General features: G+C 56.6%; 1 protein-coding gene across 2 annotated transcripts in view; it reads right to left on the bottom strand.

The window, feature by feature from the left end:
* Positions 1-21,423, bottom strand: part of SEPT5 (septin 5) — a 21,634-nt gene continuing 211 nt past the window's right edge. The window contains exons 1-11 of one of the 2 annotated variants that reach the window (XM_026037836.1): positions 13,437-13,632; positions 10,550-10,646; positions 9,550-9,636; positions 9,289-9,412; positions 8,989-9,123; positions 8,242-8,359; positions 7,863-7,964; positions 7,090-7,186; positions 5,488-5,623; positions 3,714-3,816; positions 1-3,113 (exon numbers count right to left, since the gene is read on the bottom strand). In XM_026037836.1, coding sequence (XP_025893621.1) covers positions 3,057-3,113; positions 3,714-3,816; positions 5,488-5,623; positions 7,090-7,186; positions 7,863-7,964; positions 8,242-8,359; positions 8,989-9,123; positions 9,289-9,412; positions 9,550-9,636; positions 10,550-10,646; positions 13,437-13,526 — 1,146 coding nt within the window. In that variant the 5' untranslated portion in view covers positions 13,527-13,632 and the 3' untranslated portion in view covers positions 1-3,056. Of the gene's footprint in view, positions 3,114-3,713; positions 3,817-5,487; positions 5,624-7,089; positions 7,187-7,862; positions 7,965-8,241; positions 8,360-8,988; positions 9,124-9,288; positions 9,413-9,549; positions 9,637-10,549; positions 10,647-13,436; positions 13,633-21,423 lie in introns of those variants that run through there. The other variant, XM_026037837.1, reaches the window with a different exon arrangement.

Below are 21,423 nucleotides of genomic sequence, written 5' to 3'. Positions count from 1 at the left end.
AGCTCTGCCCAGGCAGTGGGACACAGCTCCCGCAGTGACTCACTCCGCGGGGCAAAGCGTGGTGAAGGAGGGGGAAGTGCCCGTGGGCGCAGGGTTTACGTATGAGATCGCACTGGGTTGTGTGAAGGGGGCGTTAAATTACCTTTCTGTCCACTCTTCTGCTTCTATGGCTGCCAGAGCCAAGTGGCCAAGCTACTTTCATTCAGCAATCCCTTYTCCACTTATAGTGCAGCTGAGCTCAACAGTACAGAGCATTTCTCCTTTAATAAATGCATGCTGCCCACTGAGCCAAAGGCTGGATCTCTGGTGCCCTTGCAGAACTCAGTCTCTAACCTGTTTCCTGCAGCCCCCAACTCTGATGCTCTGGGAAAGGAACCTCCTGATGCAGGGACACTAGTATCAGCAGTATCATAGCCCTCTGCAGAAGCTGTTTCTCTAATACCTCGTTGATATGCATTTTTCTCCAAGCACAACTCAAACTGTCTTTGCCAGCAGACAGTTGAAGACTTCAGCTCTCTGGAGAGAGTGGAACTGCAAGCATCAGCTTGTTTTAGGAACCTCATGCACTGTGCTGATGGAGATTTCCTCGCCCAGAGGACAGAAGCAGCTAAAAACTCAGCAATACTCTTGCCTGCCCATGACCCTTTCGTTCTCACCAGCACCCAGCCCAAGATAAAGGCGGTGTTCTCTCCTATGTCAATGCCAAAGACTAAAGGTCTCCATCTTTTAGGCCTGAATCTGCTCGAAAGAGGAACATCTCTAAGTGGACAGGGCTCAGTTACAACAGAATATCCTCCTCATAGACAAGACTAATTAAGAAGAGAGCAAGAGCAGACACTCCAAGGTGTTTCCAGTTATGCTAGTACGAATAAAGCTGAGAAGTCAGCAGTCCTCCTACTTTGGGACAGCAGCAAACCTCTTCCAGAAAGCCTGGAGGAAGCTCTCACCTCAGGCTACTCTGTTCCTCAAACAGGCAAACTGCAGAAAGAAAGGCTGTATCTCCTCCTGAAGCATCTGTCCCTGGCACTGCCACTGTCACTTACATGCCTGACATGGGGGAGAAAGAAAGAAAAAATGTTGGCATTTTAGGCAGAACAGTTGCCCCAGCCCTGCTGAGCTTGTTCCCAATGCCCCTGCCTACTTCTCACCTCTCTGAGGGAGCAAAAGGTCACTTTGAAGAGGTTTGCCTTGGACATTGTTCTTGTCCAGCTTTCACATTCCTGTCACTTTGTCCTTCTGCGCTTCATCAGGGTCTCTCTTGCCCGTATGACCCGTGTTCTGGCTCTGTGTAGTGAATAACTGGAACCAGCCAACCTACTCACCTCCTGAACAAGCTCTGATCAGGACACTACAGCCTCATGGAGAGAAGACATGTGTGGTGGACTGCCACACAGACAAGCATAGCACCTAACAAAAGAATTCAGCACCTGGCTATTCCCAACCAGAGAGATCTAGTGGGGAGAGCCAGAGCAGGGCAGGAGCAACATGCACACGTGTAGACGGAGCGATGGGGACCGAGCCAGAGGAGCAGGTCCTCATCCCAGTGGTGCTCTCTGGTGCTGGAGGGAAGAGCCAAGTGTCTCTCCCTGCAAGAGCCCTGAGCTCCCTGCGAGCGCGGCASTGTTTTGAGTGAGACTTGCGCTGTCAGACACGTTGTGCCCTTGGCTCTCCCCTGGCTGCACTAGAAGTTTAAAATACTGTAGGAAGCAAGAATGGGACAGRAGCTGCTGTCCAAGGAACACTCTTATCTCCACCCAGCAGATCCACCAGCCTCCCCAGCACTGAGACAGGAAGAGCTGGGGACAGGAAGCAGGGAGAAGGGCTGAGTCTCAGGGAAAGGGGAGGGGAGGCAGTACCGAGTCTGCTGGGCTGTCCTCAGCCCTGCAGAGCCATCCGTGCACCCGCCCGCTGCCCCTCTGCCACCTCTTGTCCCTACAAGGCAGCCTGGTGGGACAGGCGGCTCGCAGAGCTCTGGCACTAACACCCCAAAATGCCTCTTACCCCAGGAGAACCACAGCGCCAGCAACTCTTGTGGAATTGCAAGCTTGGGGACAAAGCACAGCTGTGAATTTGGGGTTGGCTCTCAACTCCGGGCTTTCTGTTCCTCTGAAGCAGGCCCAGGTAAGCACTCTGGCTGCCATGGTACTTTTCCAAGCAAAGGGGGAAGACCAGAGCTATGGGACACTCTGAGCAGCCACTGGGCGTCCTGGCATTTCTGCAAGGTGCTGCCACCACATCCCCAAAGCACAACTCGCAGCAGCTGGCAGGCTGCAAAGGGGCTGCCTCCCAAGCCCTCCTTGCAGCCAGGCTGCTGCAGCTTCTCCTTGCTGCCAGAAACACCTCGCTGAGGGTGCTGGAAGTGCCTTCTTCTAACTGACCTAGAGAAACTGTCCCCTGCCACTCAGTGCAAAGACCCTGGAGTTTGCTGAGAGGAAAAACAAAACCAAAGGGAAGAATAATAGCCAGGGAACCACACAACTGTTAGGACCCCTCAGCAGGTCAGTGCACAGAGATATCAGGCCCTGCTCTCTCTGCAGGCTGAGAAGCCTGGGCAGCATGGGGTGAATTCACGGAGGGAACATCTTCCTTTACAATGCCTGGCCCTGGACACAGGGAGGGAAAGAGGGGCACAGCACCTCAGCTGGGAGTAAACAGTTACGTGCATGGACACATAATCTTCAATTTCGTACACCAGAAAAAACATGATTTAAATACCAGAGCATTCCCAAACAAGAAATCAGTACATGGGAAAGGTGGATCTTTCTTTTCTTAGGATGCCTTAGATATTTCCCAGGCTATTTTTCTTTAAAAAAAAAAAAAGTAATAATTAAAAAAAAAAAAAGAAATATACATCAGTAAACTGTTAAGTGAACAGCCTCCTCCACAATCTGGCTGACTACAAAGCCAGCACTGCTGCTAATAAATTAGAGGGTGTGGGTGCAGCTCTTGCCCACGAGTCTCTACACAATAGGGAACCTCTTTTTAAACGTCCACAGCTCAAGCCAGGCCTCAGACGGTCACCCGCTGATTCCCTTGGCCCTCCAAACACCTGTGTTTCACTGATCCTGCATCTGCTGCTGCATCTTCTGCAGCATTTCTTGCATCCGCCGCAACTGTGTGAGATAGAGAAGAGATGGTCAAAGGGGAGATCTGCTGTGGCAGGGGGCCACTGATTTGCAGAGGGGCAGGGATCCCATGAAAAGGGTTTCAGGCTCCCCTTCTGCTCTTGGAAAAGTCCATTCTTGCCCCATCACTGTGCCAGGTGATCCAGAACCAGAGCAGGCAGATGAGAAGCTGCTGCCAGGCCTGGCAGGACAGTGGGCAGGCCTTGCTGGGCTGCATAAGTCTGCAGGAGCTGCCAGGATACCCATCACTACCCTGGTGGCCACTTCCCACCATTGTGATTGCCAGGACAGAGGACACTTGCCCTGCGCAGTGCTGATTAGATACTTTAAGGGGCCGTAGGGTGACAGTATAATCCTTTAGGAGATGCAAAGGCCTCCCTCAGAAAGGCTACAGTGCCCAGGGTGGAACACRGCTGGGGTCCCCTGGCAGAGCACACAGTGTTCACATCCCACTCCCTACATTAGCAACCAGCATTGATGGGAGACAGGAGTGGGAAGCCCCAGGGCAGCCTCTGTGGGGCAAACTAGGAGAAACTTTTCAGGTTCCAGCTTTAACACCAAGGGGGCCTAGGCAGGAAATGGTCTCACCTCCTCATCCTTCATTTTGATCAGCTTCTCCGTCTCCGTGTCAGGTGTTGGGAGAGGCAGGATAGGAATAGGGCTTTCTATCCTGTTGTCCTGCGTCAGCTTGCTGGGGAGATGGAGAGGGGAGAAGGGCAGTCAGCTGAGGGCCCCGAACCGCCAGCACCACAGCGGCACAAACCCAGCCCGGCACAGGGGCGCTGCCGGATGCCCTGGGGGCAGGCTCAGACCACAGTCAATACAGGTAAAACCAGAAGCCTGTGGGTAGATAGCATTGGCAAAACCCTAAAACAGTTTTTCAGACCACTGAAGGCAAAAATAGGCAGAGAAAGACTGGTACTTCTGACCACCTTATGTGACGGCACTGGCAGCCTTACCAGGGACATCTATGACCGATTTCTCTGGTCTCCTTTTGCCCACCTCTGTGCATGTGTGTGCCTTCCAGTGCACATCCTGCACATGCACACAGCACCAGCCTGCACTGCAGCATCTCCATGGCTCTGCATACTCCCCATGGCCATTTTTTCAGAAAGATAAAACCAGGGAAGCGGTTTAACCACTGCAAGTCTGATAGCAKAAGTCTGGTTGCTATATTCATTCAAGAGGTGGGAGATAGGAGAAAGCAGGCACAGCCTAGCGCAGTATTTCCCCAAGGAAYGGGTGTGCAGAGCACAGAGGGAGATTACTGCCTCCCGCAAAGTGCACCAGCTGCCTGCGAGTGACAGGAGGTGGCAGAGGCCAGAGGGGTAGGGAGGTCTGAGCCGGAATCSGGAATTTGCCACTTGCCGGCATTCACCACTTGGAGTCACCAAAGGATCATCACTGAGGCAATTCCAGCCCTGGAGCTTGGGATCTCCTCCCAGAAAAATCTCTCCAGAGATGAACCTTTATCCCCATGCTAGACATTGCCATGCTCTGCTTCTCTCACATTCACCAGCAGTGAATTAGTCAAAGCATGAGAAATGGCATCAAACTTTAAATATGCTTTAAGGTATTTCTTCAGTGGAGCAATTGCTTCTTTGTTTTTTACTTCTTACAGACACAAATCCTATCCAGATAGTGACTGTGACACTTCTCAAAGATGTCAAGCATTTCACACAGTTATTTTGGGACTCCACATTTTCACTGCTGAGAAAGTCAGACTCATCTGTTCTGCAGGAGTACTGAGGTATGTTCTGCATGACCTAAGCCTGCCAGCCTGCACATTTACACACACACAYGCAGCACTGCTTCTCAGGAAAGTGCTGCCTTTTCTGCTCTGCAACGTGGCAGCRCAGTCACCAGTCAGCTCAGGCAGGGAGAGAAGGGTACAGTTTACAACAGAGGAGCCAGAATCCGTTGTAGAAGGGAAAAGGAAAAAAGGAGGTGGCTTGCACATGTTCTCTCCTATTTTCTCATCACTGTGATTAAAATCATAAAGAATCAAATGCAACAGCAAGACAAGGCAGAGAAATCTTTGGAGTTAAGGCTCAGTAAGTGTTAACTGCTTGGGCTCTGTTGTCCGAGCAACCGCAGCATCCCAAGGGTGATGCTGTCGTTCAAGCAGAGCTGTAGCTGCTGAGGGGACATGACAGACATTCTCCTCTTTCAGCAATGTACGCAGCTACCACCCATCAGAGAAAKGGTTTATTCTCTGTTCCATTAAACTGTTCCACCCAGTGCTAGGAAAAGCTCCTCAGACAAACTTTTTATCTCCAGGCCTATTTCCCAAGGCCTCTGTGCAGGATCCAAAGAGAGCGAAACACCCCTGCCATCCGTGGGTGAAGCAGCAGGGACCCACCTGGTCATTTGCTGGATGCACTGAGCTCGGTAGTTCTCATAGTGGACATCACAAGTGACATCTTTCAAGTCATGCATGTGTGTCCGGATCAGCATGTTCCTCAGCTTCACAAAGTCGCAGTGCGCCTGGTTTTCCACTGCAGAAGCAACAACACGAAAGCGTCTGGGTTTCACACCTCACCAGCCCTCTCTGGGGAGCCTGGAGCCCCTGATCATTTCCCAGTACCCAGCCCAGACTGAAACCCCTCCCAGTTCCCCATCATCCACCCACACCTCTCTCCCAGTGCCCAGGGCTCTCCCTCCTGGCCCCAGAGCAGCCCTTGCTGATGCTCCACAACAGACTGCGCTTGTCAACCTTGAGACAGGCTGCGGAGGTCACTGTGTTCCCAGGACTTTTTCTGGGTAAGAGGATTAATTAAGCACATATAGAAGAGGCCTGAGTGAGGATGCTGCTCCCGGTACCTGGGCTGTAGCTGGTATAACYACAGCAACCGCTGCAAGCGTGAGAGCCAAGCCGCTCCTCTCCTCAGAATTTAGGACTAACTGAAAGGCAGTTAGAGGGCAGTTTTCCCTGGGGGTTGGCATCATCCCCAGAGCAAGCAAAGCCTTCGGGGAGCAGCGCTGTGGAGAGCTGAGYGCGCTGCTGTTAGCCCCGAGAGCCCGGCCGCGCCGCAGGGCTCTGCGGGCAGGCGCAGTGCTCCCGGCTGCACGGTCGCCACCAGGCTGGACAGTTCCGCAGCCATGGTCAGTCCCGGGGATGATCCAGCCCCGCTTGCCTCCTTCCAGCTGCTCCCTGTTCACCTCTGCTGGCTGGGGCAATTGGGCTGCGTCAGCAGGAACTAGGAGCCGGACACCAGCACCCGACAGGCACYGCCGCCCGCAGCAGCTGGACAGCCCAGACTGTGTGCACGGAGCACAAGAGGCTTTGGTGGCCTAGTACTAGTACAGTACCGCTGTCCTAGTACCACAGGCACCACCTCCTGGCATCCCCTCCCCAGATGTGTGCTGCCACCACAGACCRCCTTGCAAGCCACTGTCTCAGCCACTGGCTGGCAGCAGCGAGAAGCCCTGCCCTCTGCACGGCCTCCCAGCATCCATCCCTTAGACATGCTCTAGGTGTCCCTGCACGTGCTCCAGGTGTCCCTGCTGGAGCAGAGGCGTTTGGACTAGATGATCTCTAGAGGTCCCTTCCAACCTCAGCCATTGTGTGATTCTGTGATCCCCTGTCCCCAGCTGCATCCCGTGTGGCCAAGCCCAGCACTCATGACAGCAGCAGCAGAGGAGGGGGCGTGAGTGGGTTCTCCCCAGACACCGAACTGGCAGTGCCCTTAACAAGAGACCATGTCCTAATGCCTTAAAGCCCAGAGCTTCCTCTATTCAGGCTGCAGCTCCTCTTCTTCACCCTGTTATGGTCTCAGAGATCGGGCAATTGCTGCCTGCACTTGCCAGAGGTCAGCAACAGGCATCCCAGTCAGGCCTGCATCTGTACCCTGCCAYGTGCCTGGGGCTGCAGAGGTGGCAGGGACGCCGTGTTCTCACCACAGCCCCGCTGTACGTCCAGGTCCTGTCCCTCCAGGCTGCCACTCCTGGGCACTGCACTTACCTTCCACAATGCCCCAGGGGTAGAGCCGGCCCCGGACTCTCTGGCCTTTTGCCTCCACCACGGTGTTACTGCCAATGACAGCGAAGGGAGCGCTCTCCTGGAATGGAYATACAACATACGTCACAATATATGTAACAGGCAGAGAAAGGCGCAGGTGGGAAACGCACAGGGACACCCATGTGTGCTCCAGCTCAGACACCACAATGTGCACGCAGAGAAAAGCCTACAGGCACTGGGGTCTGCAGGCAGCCTGATTGYCAACGTGCCCTGAAGGAAGCCCTGCAGGCTGTCCTGAAGGAAGCTGTCTCTCTGCAGCTCTGTTTTTTTGATAGGAAACTCTACAGAGAAGTCAGGGCAGAGGCTGGACACCAAAACAAAGTGGGACAAGGCAGGCCCAAGGCTTGTGCAGTCAGTGAGGTTCAGGCCAAGCACCTCGCTGGACAGGAGGGAGCCAAAGCCCATGTCCAGCAGGAGAGACCAGGCCATGCTGCATACATGCCGCTTGCAAGCCAGGCTGGCCCAGCTTGCAAAGGGTCTGCCCTAGGCTGCTGGTGCCTCCAGCTAAGGAAGCACTGACACTACCTGGAGGGACACCAGAAGTCCTGTGTCTTTATGTGGCACATGATTTCATGACGCTAGGATGGACACTGGCTCCCTTCTCCAGGCTTTCACAAGAGTCTGTGTACACTGTATACAGCAGCTCTGGCTCCATGTGGGCTGCACAACAAACCCACCAGCCAGAGATCCAGCATGTTGCTGAGATGCTTCCTTACCTTCAGTTCTCTGTCTTGTTGCTTGAATTCCTCATCTTCATCAGAGTCACACTCCGGAAATTGGTACACTTTAATACCAAATTTGTCAATCTCTTCCCGAATCTGTGTCCATACAAAGCAACAAGAAGAGGTAACATTGAACAATACAGAGGTGTTGGGTTTATTTCATGTTTTCTGCCATGGGTTTGCTACAGCCTACAGATGGGGAAGGGATTTGATGCTTCCTACAGAGCAGGCCTCTCTAAGCAGTGCTTCCTTTCCCACAGGTATCTCAGAGCACCATTAAAATGAGATTTGCAGGTACTAATCTGCTCCCCCTACTCTGCATGTTCTCTGCTGCCACATCAGGACATTTTCCCATAGAGAAACATGATCTCACCCTCTCTTTTAGTTTCCGGATCTCAGAGGGAATCAGGCAGTCAGCTTTGGCAATGAGGGGCACGATGTTGACCTTCTCATGCAGAGCCTTCATGAATTCGACATCCACCGGCCTCAGCCTGCAGCAGGACGAGGGGTTAGCAGGGATACCCCAGGCAGCTGCCCCTCCAGCCCTTCCCACCTCACGCCCAGGCCTAGTGAGAAGGGCCACAGACAACCCGGGAGAGCCCTCAGCTGGGACCATATCTGCGGGAGCTCTCAGGGCTGAGCTGCTGAAAGGCCTCACACACACACCCAGGTCGGGTACTCACTCCTTCACAGGCCAAACGTTGCAGCCTGTGCTGCAGGCAGCCACCATGRGCAGTGTCCCCAGCCCCTGGGACTGCTCCCAGCCATGCTGGGGCACAAACCTGTGTGCAAGGTCTGGCATAGGCTGAAGGTGGCTTAAAATTCCCTTTCCTCCCCACCAGTTAGGCTTAAGTAGATACAAGTCTGTGTGTCTTTTTTTTTCTCTTGATTTCCAAAACAGACTGCAGGCCTGAGGGAGACCAGTCCTTCCTGATGACAAGGGCAGTGGCTGTCACGTCCACGAAGGGGAGGGACACTGTGTGATGCTGAGAGCTGCCAGCTGCTCTTCACCCGTGCGACAGCCCTGCCAACACAGGGCCCTATCGGGCAATCGAGGCAGGAGCCCCTGCCCCCAGGTTGGAGTCACAGCCAGTGCCCTGCCCTGGAGTGGGGCTCTCACCCATGCCCGAAGGGCGAGATGAAGTAGAGGCAACAGTGCACTCGGTTGTCCTGGATGTTCTTCCGGTTCAGGCCGCTCTCATCTCGGAAATACTGCTCAAACTGCTGGTCGATGTAGTCAGTGATGGGCTTCCAGCTGGGGAAGGACCAAATTCAGACCAAATGCAATCCATATGTTTAACAGAACAGTGCTCCCAAGGGACTGCTGCACCCCCTTCCCACTGCCAGAGCCCTCCCTGCGATGCACCCGCAGAAAACAGATGTGGCCAGGGACAAGGAGGAAGGAGAGAGGCCTGCTCACCACTCAGTGTTGTTAACAGCATCTCCAAAGCCTGGTGTGTCCACTATGGTCAACTTCAGCTTCACACCCTTCTCCTCAATGTCTACCGTGTGCTTGACGATTTCTACTGTCTGGTTGATTCTCTCTTTGAAAAGGGATAGGTAAATTAAGGCCAGGCCGTGATGCTGGGGATCACCACTCACACCGACAACAATGCCAGTTCTGGGACAGCCTAGAGCTGTGGCAATATAACACGTTTGCCCCACTTTGTCTTCCACTTACCCTCTGCGTTGAGGAGCTTTCTGTCTTTGTAGAGATCTGTCAGGAACAGGCTATTCACGAGGGTGGATTTGCCCAGACCCGACTCTCCTAATTGACAGAGCACAGAAGGGAGGAGGAAAAAGCAAGCAACATGACCCACTAATTGAGATACAAAAGAAACTCTGAGCAAGCCTCTGAATCCAGAGCCAGAGAGAGAGATGAGCCGTCAGGAGCTGTTTATGGGTGTTACATTTTTCCAGCAGTGGGAGGACTTTTGCTGCAAGATATCTCAATCCCTGCACAAACGTGATCTCCCAGCTCCTCCACCTCCTCTCTCCCTTCCCGTTATCGCAGTCCCCGGCTGGCCTTGCCTGCAGAGCAGCCATTCTGCTGCAGCAGCAGCTACATGTGGTGCTGGAGAGGGCTAGTGGTGGGCAAGGGGGGTCCACTCCTCTAGGTAAGTGTGTGACCATGACACAAGTCAGGGCTAAAGCACATGTAAGCAGACAGGGAAAGGGTCCAGCTGCTAAGACAGCATCTACGGAAAGCAAGAACAGTTGGTCCCCTCTATGCACTCACTGTCTGACCAGTCATCTCCATCCCTGGTGTGGAGTCTCTAGACTATCTGGGGACATAGCACAGTTAATGTGAGGGCAAATTGAGGGGCCAGTATCACAGAGGGTGAATCCCCAGTTCCATTGAATCACAGACAGAGGACAGCAATGCCCCAGGCATTAGGATTTTGCTCTCTGAACTGGGAGCCTCCTGCTCAGGGGAAGGATCTAGAAACAGTCAGGCCAGGATAGCTCCAGGGCCGGGCATCAGCTCAGGGCTCGCTCAGTTGTTCGTTCCTCCAGCCATCTTCCTGGTTTCAATGGACTGGGAAATCAGGTGTTTTGCTGCTGGCACACGACTGCTGCCAGGGTCGGCCTTTGGAAAACTGACAGCGTCGCCCCCAGCCAAGCCAAGCCCGCCAGCTCCCGGGACACCCGTGTGCTCAGGAGCTGCGGGGCGGCCTCACCTGCGACCATCAGGGTGAAGTCGAAACCCTTCTTCACAGATTTCCGGTGGACCTGGTTAGGGAGAGTGGCGAAGCCCACGTACTGCTTCTCATGGTCCTGCAGGGCAGAGGCRGAGAGTGGCGGGTCAGGGTGCGCCACCCGCCTCGCTCCCGCGCCCGAACTCTCAGACCTGCTCCAGCGGCCCCTCGCAGCTCAGCTGGGGTCCCCCCCTGCCCACAACGTGGGGCTGGAGCAGCGGTGACTGCGCAGCCTCCACAAGGGCACCCCGCACCTGCRCAAACGCTGCCTGTCTCGCACACTTCCCAAGTTAGACCCAACAGGATGCAGCCATTCACAAATGTCTCAGCTAGAGACATCAGGTAGTCCACGTTTCAAAATCACTTAAAACAAGCCCCTGGGATTCACAGCACAGGCAAGTCCATGGAGCCACACGTTCCTCAAGAGCGGCCCCAGCTCCCAGTCCAGCCACGAATGCTCTCAAGCAGATCTGCTGCCCTGTGGCTCTAACACAGCCTCTCTGGGCATGGCAGAGAGGGTACCTGTGCCTCACCAGTTGGCTTAACCAGCTCCTTTCCAGGCTGCTCGGCTGCCCTGGCAAGGGCTGCGGGACGGCACAGGGAGGTGATGAGCGTCACTGCAAGCGGATTTTACTCCTTTCTCCCTATGCTCAGCTCCCCTGGACTGCCAAGCCTCYCGGACCTCCTTGGGACATCCACCACCTGCCTCCCGAAGGGCTCAGCGCAGTGCCCAGACCCGCGAGGGCTCCGTGCCCGGCYGGGCAGCCAGCAGCAGCCCCAGCGTGTGAGACCGCTTGCTGACCAACCCCCTATGGGGCCAGGCAGGCCCGTTCCCTCCTGCCAGGGCATCCAGCAGCTTCCCGGGCAGCCACTTCTCAAGGCCATGCAGCTGAGATAAGGAAAGAGTTCTGCTAGATTTGACGGGCCCTTAAGATACAATGAGTCGAGTCCTTCCTGGGCATTCAATCTGGGCATCTGATCCGTTCCTCGCACAGCCGCCCATCAGCAATCCCTCCGTACAGTTCCTGGGGCTGCCCATGTCTTTTAAATCCTTAAATAAATTTGTCCTGTTCAACGCCATGTGAACCTGGAGCATCTTTCCATCAGTATCAGACCTTCTCTTGTCCGCCTGTGCCAAGTGCAACTGGCCTGATCTCTTGCTTCTGTTGAGGTCAGGCCAGAGAGCTGGGGCTTACTGTAACTCTGGTGGCTTCCTCCCAGCTCAGGGAGACCAGCACATGCCAGGTCACAGTTGTAAATCCTGGCTGGGGCAGGTTGCTGCCCTTTATCTGTAGCTGGCGGTCGCTTCCCTTGCACGGAGGACAGGAGGGCAGAGCGCAGGGCCCGGCGCAGAGCTCCCCTCCTGCCAGGACAAGAGCTCAAAGCTCTGTCATTCACGCTCCTCCTCCGCAGCCTCATGAGCGGGCGGCAGGGCTGGTGGGAGAGGGAAGGTGCCTCCCTGGCTTGTCAGAGGGAAGAGAGTCTTCCCTCCCACTAAATACACAGGTGACAGACTTGAGCTCCCCCCTAACACACCAGTGACAGGCTAGGAGCAGCCTTGGGTCGCTGGTGGCATCGCAGCCCCACGTTCCCAACCGTTGCCGAGCTGCCCAGCTGGGACAGTGGGCGCTGGCGACGCTCCCTCCCGCTGCCAGAGAGCAGAGCGCGGGCAGCCCCTCTCCGTGTGCCGGGGACACAGCGGCCGCGGGTGCCCCGCTCTCCCCCAGGGTGCCCCTGCAGCCCCCTGTGGCCTCGCGCAGTTCCCTGGGGTTCGCCGCTGCCCGGCGGTGGCAGCAGCACCCCAGCTCCCCCGGGCACCCTGGGGCAGGCGATGCTCCCCAGGCAGCTTGTGCCCAGCACCAAAGCGCTGGTGGGYCCAGGCCCGGCTCCCAACCGGCTCCGGCCGCTGGGGACACGTGCGGTCCGGCAGGGAGGGCCCCGCAGGCATGGGGGCGCTCCCAGGCTGCTGCTTTCCCGGCTCCCGCCCCGCAGCTCCTGCTTCACAGGCTACCCAGGCCGATCCAGGCCTGCTGCCGTTTCATCATTTATCATGGAAGCGGGGCCTTGCTGAGTGCATTCAAAAGCGCCAGAATTATACACTGTGGGGCCATGGAAAATGGAGGAGGGACCTCTATCCCCAGCCTGCAGCAAAGGAAGAAAGGACAGAGCTTTTGCTAGGATGCCCTGCCCCAAACCTATGGCTCCGGGTGTTTCCTGTATCCACTCCCCTTCCTCTGAACACACAAACAGCAGGATGCCTCTCGCCACCGTGCACAGCCATTTGCAGGGCTGCAGCATCCCCTAATTGCCCAGGGCTGTCTAATTGCGCGGGCGCCGGAGTATCAGCCGCCCTCCCTCCCTCCAGCCCTGCCGCCAGAGCCGCATCTGCACAGCCCAGCCCCGGGGCCCAGGCGGCTCCTCCGCTTTCATCCCTTCATTTCCACAGGCTCCAGACACAAACAGCCCTGGAAGCACCTCCCCGCGTGCAGCTGCCCCTCATGTCCAGGGCTGAGATGGGAACAGCAGCAAAACCACTCACCCCCAGCGTCAGCTGCAGCAGGAAGAAAACAGGCAAGGAAAACACAGACTTAACCGCCAGCACAGAGCGGAGGGTGCCACGAACTTGTGCCCGGGCCCCCCAACGCGCACGTTCAGCCCAGGGAATCCCTGCATGGAGGAGCCGTCTGAGGACATCACAGCAGGCGCCCGTGCTGCCCCACGGCCCTTCTGCCCCTGCGTGTCCCCCTTACCAGCCTCCTTCCGCCCCCCTGCTCCTCRGAGGCCCCGTCCTGCGTCTGCTCGGGCACCATCTCCCCCCTGCTGCGCCCGCTGCTCCGCGGCTCGCGCGAGCTATAAATACCCGCGGTACCTTCAGCTTGCCCGGGTGGCTTCGCTGTGCCTGCGCGCGGGGGGAAAGCAGCTTCTCCACCAACCGCTCCTGAATAATGAGCGAATCCATGACCGCGGTCGGCGGGACGGGCAGCCAGCGCGGGCCAAGGGAAAAACACCCAGCCCATGTGTTCCCTGCCCGCCTGGCCGGACCCACGGCAGCCCCCCCGCCTGCGCGAGCAGCCGTGCGGGGCTGCGGCAGCTGCCCCGGCCTCCGGCCTCCCTCCCTGTGCTGCGGGTGGAGCCTGCCCGCCGGGCGGCACCAAAGGACCGCAGGCGGCACCAGAGCCACCGCCGGCGGCACCAGGGCCACCACGGCCAGCCGGGCTCCCGGCTCCGCGGCCGGCTCCTCTGGGCCTGCTCGGATGAGCATTTCTCAGGCAGCTGCAAGGAGGCTGCTGTGGGCCCTGCGCGCTGCTCCGGCCCTGAGGATTAAGGGGGCCCAAAAGTGCATCCAAACCTAAGCCCAGACTGCAACCCTGGCTGAGGGGCTCTGTTTGCCCAGGACAGCTCCAGCCCTACTGCCCTGCACAGGCTCTTTGGGAGCCTCTGCTTGGACAAGGCCGCTGATGTGTCCTGGAGCGCACAGCAGTTCTGTGGCGAAAGCCTTTCTGGTTGTGGTGAAAGTCCAAAATAAAGCAGCATTTGTGTGTTTATCAAGTGCGAACATCCCTCCCAGCAAGAGCTTAGCACTAACACAGAAACCATTTACATTTCACATTTGGGATGTTTATAAGGCCATACCTCCCAGCTTTATTATGCAGTCATAGAAACTGGAAACTAATTCACATGAGACAAAGAAAAGCTGATAATCTCATATAATCATCCAATTCTAGGAGCTAGGGGTTTAACACCTCGGCACATATAACAAAGTCACAAGATGCCAACATCAGTGGTGTGAGAGGAACCTGCACCTGAGCGTGGGGCTGCCGAGCGCGTCCTGCCTGCACGGGGAAGGACACGGRCTCCTGCCCTGCTCCTGCCCCTCTCCCAGCCACATCTCCTGCTGCAGCTGCAGGAGCCACAGGCCTCTCGGAGCAACTCAAGAGACCATCTAAACAAAAGCTGATGGAAGGTGAACACAGAAGTTGTGATAAAACAAGCGTGAGGGCAGAGAAACACACCCAGGGCAGGAAAGCTCTCCGTATGGCAGCTGTCAGATCACAGGCACAAAGCCCTTTTCCAAACCATCTGCTCTGCCACTATCATCTTGAAATCACCCCCATTAGGTTTTGTTCCCTGGGCTTGGCAGCCAAGCAGAAGGCCCAGGCGATGCCTCCCCAGCASAGTGGGGACTCAGCACCTCTCAGAACACGGCACCATTCAAGGGGATACTCGCAAGGAAACACAAGGCACCAGCAACGTGACTGCCCCAGTCACGGTGCTACAAACCAGAGCAGTGGGGCAGTGCCCAGCCCCATGCAGTGGCACACGCAGGAGAAGGAAGATCTGCAGGACCTTCTCCTCCTTGTACGCTGCCCTTCCCTGGGTCTGCAGCATCGCTCTGTTCCTCATGGGGCTGACAACCCTTAGAGCACCCTCCTAGCTCAGTGCTGGGTCAGGACATGTTCATGATGCTGCTTTTTATTCCTAGACTCACAAGGAAAATCACTCCTAGATTGGGGCGTGCAGCTTGTGCTAACCCAGGAGCAATGAAGGTCCAGTGCTGTCTGTACTGGGCCACAAGGCAATGGCTTTGGGCACGCAGGAGATGCATCAAAACACATTTGAGATAACACAGAGCTTTCACCAATCCTCCCATATCGAAAACCACAATAGCTGTCTGCTCTCCACAAATTTTCGCAGCTTGGTAAACCCTTGTCAGGAGGCCACAGGCCACATGGCCACAAACCACAAGCATCTGCCTGGGCACCAAGGAGCGTGCTGTGTCCACATGTGCCCACTGCAACAAATCAGAGCATTTTCCTGAGCTGGGATCACTGGCGAAGTCAACAAGGATTCGGCTGCAGCAAAACCGCGGTGTTGTTCCTGGCCCAGGAGCGGTGCTGACTGCACAGACGGGAACAAGGAGCCACTGTCTCCTGAGCGCGTTGGGCTCACACACATCATACATGGTCCCAGGATGGGCAGCCAGGGAGAATTCCAGCTAGGAGGCCACGCCTGGGAATGCAGAGAGCAGCTTAGGGAAAGAAATTGAGAAGGAGAGAGACTACAGACCTCCTCGTACTACATGGCCATGAATAAAGCTTAAGGAGAACGGCAGCAGGGCGCTCACTTCAGCTTCCTCTGCCCTCCTCGAGGGGCTCCTCTCAGGGCAAGGGGCTACACAAGTTTCTCTTGGCTTTTTTTTCTTGCCAGAGACACCAACGATGGGCCAAGCGGAGGACGTGTTTGTGCTGCACGACACGCGCTGAGCAGTTGCCTCAGGTAGGTCCATGTGCCAACTTTCCAAAGGCAGCCAAATCAAACCTTACTTTGCCTCTGTCCCTTCCAATTACCCCTCCCTTTCCACACAGGAGCTGAAAATGCCCAACTTGTTCCTCCAACAAGACATCTAATGGGCAACATCTTAACTGAGGAGCAGCAGCACAGGGGACAGCTCAAACGCTGTGTGTCCATCAGCACCAGCACCGTGCGCGGTGGCACCACGAGTCCTCCGCGTTCCCTGTGCCTGCAGCAGGAGCCGGGGCAGCTGCAGAGYGCGTCCCCACTCCCTGCCGACCCTCCCGCAGTGCCTCGGCCAGCCTCCGAGTCCTCGGCCAGCCCGGAGGCCACCGCGGGTGCACAGCACCAGGGCCGCCCTGCCAGGCAGGGCACAGCACAGAGCTGCAGCTGTGGGGATCACAGCAGCACAGAGCTACAGAATCACAGAATCACAGAATCACAGAATGGCTGAGGTTGGAAGGGAGCATCAGAGATCATCTCGTCCAACTGCTTTATCCAGCAGGGACACCCAGAGCACGTGGCACAGGGACATGCCACTGTCCCCCTTGCTAAAGGCAATTCCTCATCTGCAGCGCTGGGGGTGGGCTCTGAGATCAAGCACATTCCTTGTTCTTTCAGACTCAGGAAAGGCAAAAAGCAGCAGTGGGAGCACAGGAAGGCTCCCCGAGGTCAGGCGGGGGCAAAGCCACCCGTCCCCAGCCCTGGCACCACGGGCAGGGCAGACACGGGGCCCACGCTGCCATTGCGGCCGGCAGCGACACCCACCGCAGAGCGACACGCGGCGCCCGGGCCCTGCGCAGCGCAGGGCTGCGTGTGGGGGCGACGCGGGGAAGCAACGCGAGGAGAGAACAGCGCAGGGCATACGCGGGCATGGGGGCAGGGGTAGCAAATTCTGGCCTTGCCTAAAGTCACATAGCGCTGGCCGGGCTSCAGCGCAACTCCAGAGCCCGACGCTCCCTCCTGGCAGCCCTCAGTTCCCATCGCTTCTCCTCGGCAACCTCCAACCCTGGCCTTCTGCACCAGCCATGGTGTGAGCGAGTGGAGCCGSCCTTGCTGAGCTGCCCCCGCGCAACACAGCCCGGGGGTCACTGCACTGACACTGACAGGCGGGTACGGACACATCCTACGGACACGTTCCGTGGCCTCCCTGCAACACACTGACAGCAGGGCCAGCCCACAGCGAGCAGCACTCAGCTCCTCTGCTCTGCTGCCGGGAACAGCAGTGAGGAACAGAGCGGAGCTAAAGCCAGGGGCTCGGGCAGGAAGAGCTCTCCCAGCCGGAGCCACCTGGAGCTCTGGGAAAAGGGGAGCCACGGAAGCACCAGCGTGCAGGGAACCGGTGCAGCAGCTCCGCAAGGTCACCGCAGCATGTCGTGACAGCAGTTATGTTTCTTCCTCTGAGACAGACAAAGCTATTTTCAGAATTCTCTGCAGAAGGGAAATTCAATTCCTGCCTGCTCTCTAGCAACATGTGAAGGGCAGCTAAAGGAAAGCAGCTTGTTCAAGTCAAACAGGAGCAGCATCAAGCAGTAAATCTCAGCCTGGGCAGGAGAACCGTCCTCAGCAAGGATGAGGGCAGTGGGGACTGTGGGAGCTGCAGGACGTTCCCTGCGGGACAGCAGCTCGTGGCCTCCATCCAGGTCCTCCCTTGCCCTTAGCCACGCACAGGCCAGTGTGCCCTCAGCCACGCTGCTCACTTGGGGCAGAAAAATCTCAAGGGTATCACAAGGTCTGGACACTCACTGCTAYGTCCCCAGGAGAGCAGCACTCACCCTGAAGTTCCTGCTGACTTGATTTGTGAGGAAATCCCTTGCTGATCTAAACTCTGATGATTTCACCTTGAAAATGTGAGTGAGGCTCACAAGCCAGACAGTCTCTCCTGACAGTTCCCGGGAGCATCAAAGCCCTGATGTTATCTAGGCTTCACCCTGCAATGCTCAGGAAAGGCAGGAAACCAGACCACGAGTGCCGAGATTGCATAGCAGGGATTACGTGTGTGCGTACAGTGCCACGAGCCCAATGAACTTGGCATTCTCATCTGCTGGCTTCTTTTCCTTTACTTACTTCACAGGTCAATATTTAATTTCCACTCGAGGATCATGGCTGCTTTGCCACATCCTCCCTCCAGAATCCCATCAATCTGCATTTTAAAACGCTGCCTGCACCCACTCCAAGTACTTCACCCTCCCCAASAGGCTCCATGTGAGTCACCAGGTGCCTCCACTTCCAGCTCGGAGCAAGGACAAGTGGTCACAAATTGCCTCCCRTTTGTTCAAGTCTGCAGATCCCTCTGCAGCACATGCCCAGCTCCCCAGTGCTCCACAGTTCATCATTCGAGGTAATTTGTCAAATGCAACAAACTGAGCAGATATGGAGCGGGCTGGAACTTTTCCGCAAAACCGCGGTTCTTTCCTCAGCAGCAGCGCGGCAAGAGCGGAGCTTCCCCGGCACGGTACCACCCGGCTCCACGTGAGGGAGAAGCCGCCTGCGAATCCTGGCTCTCCCAGGGAGCTGCGGCAACGGCTCTGCCGACCAGGCGCAGCCGCAAACCCGGGGGCAGCTCAACCCTGCAGTGCTTGTAGGAACCAGCCTCTCTGTCACCGCATCCAACGCCAGCAGAGGACAGGGGTTTCCGAAGGTGCCAGGGGAACACAGGCTGCGGATGAGGCTGCTGCAGTCTCCCCAYGGCTCAGCCTTCCCCCAGCGCCTCCATCAGCCCTGCAGTACAAAGCAGGATTAAGTAGATTCCTTCCATCTAATCTCAAATTTGCAGCCAGAATAAACCGAGGCCTGCAGGGCAGAGCTGAGCCAGCACTGGAAAGCCAGGAGGAGGCACATTTGGGAGAAAAACAGATACACGTTGTCCCATGGCACGGAAGTTGGCTGGGCTGGGAGACGGYGGGTGGAAAAATAACGGTAATTTATCTTCAGAAGCAAAAGGGACCCTGCTGCTCCCGTTCTCACCTTCCCCCTCCAAACAAGAAAAGGACCAGCAGTTCTGGAACCTTCTGACACTTGTGAACATGCACGAGGCTGCAGAAGGTCCACCTYAAACCTCCAGGTAGTGGTCCCAGTCCTGCGATCCTTACTCACCGAGTAGCCCATTCAAGCAGAGACGACTGCTCACATGAGTAAGGGATGCAGGATAGGGCCTGTCTACCAAAGCGGCTGAATCCTGACCTGGAGAGGGCACCTCGGCCTCAGGGCACCGCGAGGCACTCACACCTGCTGGGGCGGATGATGCACCGAGGACCTCGCTGGGGAGGCTGCGGGACCTCCCTGTAACRCTGCCCCACGCTGCTCCAACGGTGCTGGGAAAGGGGTCTGGTTCACCCCGCCGTGCCCATCCCATGGATGCTTCCAGCCCTGCAAGGAGGTCTCTTTAGCCGCGCTGTCCTTACAGCAGGCTGCTGAGAACAGTGTTTGCAGAACGGGAGCCAACTGTCTTGGGAAAGTTCCCAGCTCCTGTCTGGGGCTCTCAGCTACAATTAACATAACTTCAGGAGTAGCTGATGTCCACAGGAGCGAACAAGCCACTCTTAGCTCACTGCATCATTAATTCCATTAGCAAAGGGGAAGAAAGGCAGGGATTTACAGCAACCTTCAACGGTGGGAGGGGACCAGCAGGCACCGCTCTCCTTTCCCCTCGCAGCTCTGCCCTGTGCAGCTCCCCGGGCACAGAGCCGGCCCCAGGCTGGCGCTGGGGCTGCTCCGGCCTCGCACATCCCTGTGCTTGTCCTGCTGCCCTCCCAAGGGCGCCCCGGTCCCAGTGCTGCCACCCCAACCTCGCTRCCCACCTGCACCTGCCCTGGCCAGGCAGCCTTGCTGCACATGGGGAATTAGGTTCCCTCTCTGCTTCCTCCGGGGGCTGCGCTCCAGCAGCCGCAAAGGAATACTGCTCCCCGTGTCCTGAGCGCTGCTCTTCCCCCAACACAACAGCAGGGAACAGCAACGGCCTGAGCATCGCGCGGTGGAAGCATTTGTGAAGCATTTGTGCTTTCCAGCCTGGCAAATACTAATTTCCCTCCCACACCTGCCCCTTCTCTTACGAGTGACACAGCAAATGAGTGTGATGTTGTTGGCAATTAGCAGCAATAAATTAATCAGCAGAAAAAGGCAATGAGCTACAGTGGGGCTTGAGCACACCTCAATTTATGAGCAGCAGTTCCAGCCGGTCCTTTCAGGAAGGACCTGCAAAAAGCACTCCTGTTACCAGCAGTGGTGTGAGATGCTCTCACAAAAGGACCGTAACCCTCTCCTGAAGGGAAAAACAAAGGTAAGAGACAGAGCAGGCATGAGGTCTGGGGAAATCAGCCCCRAGCTGCCCCTCGGTGCTGCCAGAGCAGTGAAGGAGCCCAGAAGCATCCACAGAGCCCCCAGCCATGCAAACAGGACCTCTGTCCTTCTCCTCTGTCACCAAGCAGCAGCTCTCTAGGGAGCAAAGCTGGTGCCAGGAGCCCTGAGCTTTGTGAAAGCCTCCACGGGACCCGCAGAGATGCACAAGACACCATTTCCACCTGAGAGAGGACATCAGCAGAGGACCCATCTCGCAGGRATTTACTGCTCCTCCACAACCCCCTTCACTGCAGACCTACAGACATTTCCTGCTGTTTCTTTGACATCTGTGGCTATGTGGCCACCCAGCACTGACACCGGCTCCATGTACACTACCAGAGCCACCACCGAGGCCATGGCTGGGGAAGATCCTTCAGAATAGTCAGAACGGGAAGCAGAAGATGCTCAGCGAGGCTCTCGCCTCCCAGCTCCGCTTGCCCCAGTGCTGCTCCCAGCTACGTCTCTGTGCAGCCGTCACCCCCTCTCCRTGCCCGGCAGCGTCACTGGCCGCTGGCATTTTGTTAAACGCTGAAACGACGGAGGAAAACTTCAAGTCACTGAAAATATAACTCAAATCATGCTGCCTGTCAGAGAGAATTGAAGCAAGGTTTCTTTCAAGCTTAAGAGCAACAGTACTCAGAAGTCACTGACTGCTTCCTCTTACCAGAGCTGCTGACCAGTAGGGAAAGAGCAACAACTGATAGTCTGAGTTTGCAGCAAAACAGGGGGCAGGGACCCTCTAGCTCAGGGTCTTGRAAGAGCCTGCTGGGCAGCAGAGCCTATCCAGGCCCTTCTGCAGTGCAGCTGCGTTCGCAAAGCTCTGCAGCTCATTGTATGGATGCCCATACGGATTATTTACTGACCCCATGRGAAGCTGACAGGTCCTGATGACTCTGTGGCTCCCAAATGAACAAACCCCATCTCTGGTGCTCAGCATCACACAGCGGGTCACCCAGCGAGCTATGGGACACTCCCTCCTCCAGCAGCACTGCTCTGGAAGCCACTGGGAAGCAGAGCGGGCTCTGGGCAGGATGTGGGATAGTGCCCATCCCAGCTCAGATGTGGGGTGGGTGCCAAAGGGCGCCGTGTCTGAGAGCAAACCCCAGGGTTTGCCCCAGGGCAGAGCAGCCAGCGCTGCCAGCACAGGGGCCTCGGCGCGCGCTCTCCAGCCCCAAGACCTCAGCAGCAGCCCCAAGACCTCAGCAGCAGCCCCAAGACCTCAGCAG

Source organism: Nothoprocta perdicaria, unplaced genomic scaffold (genome assembly GCF_003342845.1).
Source record: "Nothoprocta perdicaria isolate Ctin4 unplaced genomic scaffold, notPer1 scaffold_2, whole genome shotgun sequence".
NCBI lineage: Eukaryota > Metazoa > Chordata > Aves > Tinamiformes > Tinamidae > Nothoprocta > Nothoprocta perdicaria.
Note: the sequence above shows the minus strand (reverse complement) of the source record. Positions and strands in the feature narration are given on the sequence as shown.